The sequence below is a fragment of the Leishmania infantum genome, contig 8, assembly GCF_000002875.2.
Source record: "Leishmania infantum JPCM5 WGS CACT00000000 data, contig 8, whole genome shotgun sequence".
Classification (NCBI taxonomy): Eukaryota; Euglenozoa; class Kinetoplastea; order Trypanosomatida; family Trypanosomatidae; genus Leishmania; species Leishmania infantum.
Window position 1 is genome coordinate 1 of NW_004057900.1, and position 3,426 is coordinate 3,426.

General features: G+C 58.6%; 3 protein-coding genes across 3 annotated transcripts; all 3 read left to right on the plus strand.

Moving 5' to 3' along the window:
- Positions 1 to 777: 777 nt before the first annotated feature.
- On the plus strand, positions 778 to 1,116 carry LinJ_34_4260 (hypothetical protein, conserved; the record flags this gene model as incomplete). The annotated part of the gene is made up of 1 exon (XM_001468746.1): positions 778 to 1,116. The coding sequence occupies one exon, from the start codon at positions 778 to 780 to the stop codon at positions 1,114 to 1,116; it is 339 nt and encodes a 112-aa protein (XP_001468783.1).
- A 582-nt stretch (positions 1,117 to 1,698) lies between these two features.
- Positions 1,699 to 2,388, plus strand: QDPR-7 (quinonoid dihydropteridine reductase; the record flags this gene model as incomplete). Its single annotated transcript, XM_001468747.1, has 1 exon — positions 1,699 to 2,388. The coding sequence occupies one exon, from the start codon at positions 1,699 to 1,701 to the stop codon at positions 2,386 to 2,388; it is 690 nt and encodes a 229-aa protein (XP_001468784.1).
- Positions 2,389 to 2,917: 529 nt separating this feature from the next.
- Positions 2,918 to 3,426, plus strand: LinJ_34_4280 (hypothetical protein, conserved; the record flags this gene model as incomplete). Its single annotated transcript, XM_001468748.3, has 1 exon — positions 2,918 to 3,426. A coding segment is annotated over one exon (509 nt), but the record flags the coding sequence as incomplete, so codon positions are not given.

Here is a 3,426-nt window from a genome sequence, read left to right on the forward strand (position 1 = left end):
CCTTGGACGTGGAGACGAAAGGGAGTTCGAAGGCTTCTGGTTCCGAGAAGACGGCCATCATCCGTTGACGGCGTAAGACTTGCGGCGCTACCTCTCCCCTGCATACACATACATACACACACACACACACGCACCCTTCGTGTTTTTTTTCTCTGTATTGTGCATGTCTCGCAGTCTACGTGTGTGTGTCTGTGTGCAGTGGCGCTCTCTTATCGGGCCCCCCTCCCCGTGCACCGTGTCCACACTGGTCAACCGTGCTAGCAGATTTTCCTCCTAATCGTTGTACGCGTACGTGGCGGTAATCAAGTGCATCTCTGCTTCTGTTGTACGTGTGCGCTGGAGTTTACTGCGCTAATACCTCGTTGCGTTGTCATTGCTGAGACGGCGCAGAAGCGGATATGCTGTTTGGATCTTCCAGTGCGTGGCGCTGAGACAACGTCTACGTTTAGGGAAACGCCCTGAACTGCTTGAAGCCCTCACGCTGCGGACATCCGCGGAGGGCTTCTGTTCCCCGTCCAACTCACCGGCTGTCGAATTGGCATGCCTTCACCTTTTCTTCTTCCCGCCTCTCTCCACCTCTTCCTCCTTGCTGTGCGCTGTTGCTCGATGTGCGTGGCAGACGGGAAAGCAGGCTCGACTTCGCAGCTCAAGTCGCTTCGTCTGTCACATCTTCTGTCGAGCTCTGTGCCAAGCTCTAGCATTCGCTAATATTCTATTTTAGCATGGCATAGCATAGCATCACGTGTTTGTGGGCGTGTGCGGATCACCATCATCGCCATGACGCGGTGGAACCAGAGGATGGCCAAGATGGCCTTCCGGCGCTCCAAATTCCGTCGCTTAGCCTGGGGGGACGGTGACCCGTACCCCTACACCCCGCGCGCCACCTTCCGCTATCAGTGGGACGACTGGCCAATGTGGGAGAAGATGTGGCACCTCGCTGTCGGTGTGCTGGGCATCGAGTTCGCTGTGTGGGCCTACTACTCGAAGTTGAACAGCCGCATGGACTGGGCACGCGAGGAGGCGCTGCGCCGCATGCGTCTGCGCCGTGAGGCCCAAGAGCTGATGATCCTCGAGGGCGAGACCTTCTCGAGCGACATCCAGCCGGACCGCCGCTGACGCTGCCCACCCCGCGCGCGTCTCGGGGGAGGGGGATCGCAGCTGTGGGCTTTTTTCCTGATGCCTGCTTGATGTGCCTCCCCGCATATAGTTATCCTCTACGACCTGGCAGAAGGCTGTTGACATCTCTGCGGATGTTGCACGTACGCCTCCGCGGATATCCGCAGCAAGAGACCGGCTGCTCTTTTGTTTTTAATTTTGGAGGAAGGGGTGTTGTGACGCTGTCGCGCACACCTGTCGACCCCGCGCACCTGCGGCCGCATGCACTACGTATGGACATGTTCTTGCGAACAAGTGGCGCCCGTGGAATGACCAAGGCATCCGCCTTGGCGATTTTATGGGCTTGCATGGCGCGCGCGCGAGTGTGCCACGGCTGGAATCGCCGTTGCTGCCCTGACTATCACACCTTTCCCTTCGCTCTCTATCCTTTGTTTGTACCTTCGAAGGGAATTCGTGTCTTGAAAGGCTAGCCCTTTCCCCTTCACATTGAGGCCGCCGAGTTTTTGCCGCGCCTCCCTCGCCTCCCTTTCGGCTCCACCTCTGTCCGACAACCCTCTTTATGCTGCGACAACCTTTACCGCCATGAAAAACGTACTCCTCATCGGTGCTTGCGGCGCCCTTGGTCGTGCCGTGGCGAACGCCTTTGCCAAAGGCAAATGGTCCATCATCAGTGTAGACCAGGCAGCTGCTGTCCAGCAGGGCGATGGCTGCGGTGCTGTCAACCCGGCAAGCTCCATCGAGGAGCTGCAGCAGGCCTACAAGTCTGCGGTCACCGGACTCAAAGTTGACGCAGTGATCAACGTGGCGGGCGGTTGGGCCGGCGGCTCTGTCGCGGACGCCAGAACTGCTGCCTCGACGGAGCTGATGCTGAGACAATCGCTCTTTTCCTCCGTAGCGGCGGCACATGTGTTCAGTACGCAGGGTGAAAAAGATGGACTGCTTCTTCTCACTGGCGCAGCGGCTGCTCTGAGTCCCACACCTGGCATGATTGGATACGGCACAGCAAAGTCTGCAGTCCACTTTCTCTGCCAGTCTATTGCGGCAGACCCATCTGTGTTGCCAACAGATGCGAGTGTTCTGGCTATCCTTCCCACTATCCTTGACACTCCCGGAAATAGAAGTGCGATGCCTCACGCTGACCGCTCCACGTGGACGTCACTCGAGGACGTCGCGCAGCAGATCGTTGAGTGGAGCAATGGAAGTCGTCGTCCTGCTAGCGGATCACTCGTCAAGATCGTCACAGAAAACTCGAAGACGCGTTTCATTGTGTAGCAACGTAAAGTGCCCAACTCTCCCACAGGCCGGAGAGGCTTGTGTGAACTGTGTCAGGGAACGCAGCGTGGCTGCGCGTGCGTAGTAGGAGCGGAGTGCTTACCATCTCAGGAGGGAAAACTTCTGTTCAGCGATCTAAATAGCCCTTACTCGGATGAGACGTTCACCGTGCGCGCTTTGCTCTGCTCATCACGTTTGATGGCACATGTGCACCACACATCACCACCCAACCCAAGAGCGACGATCTTGTCGGCAGCACGACCGGACGACCAACGCGTGAAGTGGTAAGAGCTCGCAATGGATCACTGGCCACTCTGCCTGTATGCGCGCACACGAGGCGCCACACCTACCCCCTCCTCTCTGTACTCTTGCACTTCGTCGTTGATTCTGCTCAGTCCACCATCCCGTTTGTTTTCACCGGCACGGACATACATACGCGATCAGCTCTGCCGCCTGCCCAACTCGACTCACCTCTGTAGGTAATCGCACGCACACGTACAGGCAGTCTCTCCCGCTGGTGACCGCGAAGATGGCGTCTGGCGGATCTGTCATCGCGATCAAATACAACGGCGGCGTACTGATGGCGGCGGACACGCTGCTGTCCTACGGGTCTCTCGCCAAGTGGCCCAACATCCCGCGCATCAAGCTGCTCGGCAGCCACTCTGCCGTGTGCGCCACGGGCAGCTACGCCGACTTCCAGATGATGACGAAGCAGGTGGAGGACAACATTGAGCGCCAGAGGATGTACCACAACGTGGACGAGTTGAGCCCCAGTGAGGTATTCAGCTACCTGCACCGCTCCATCTACCAGAAGCGCTGCGACTTCGAGCCGTGCCTGTGCCAGATGGTCTTCATTGGTTTCCGCGACAGCGAGACGTTTTTGGCGGGCGTGGACGACGTCGGCACGCGCTGGGAGGACGACTGCGTCGCGACCGGCTACGGCGCGTACATCGCACTGCCGCTGCTGCGTCAGGCTCTGGAAAAAACCCGAGTGGCCTGTCGCGGGCCCAAGCGGTGCAGATCCTCACTGACTGCCTG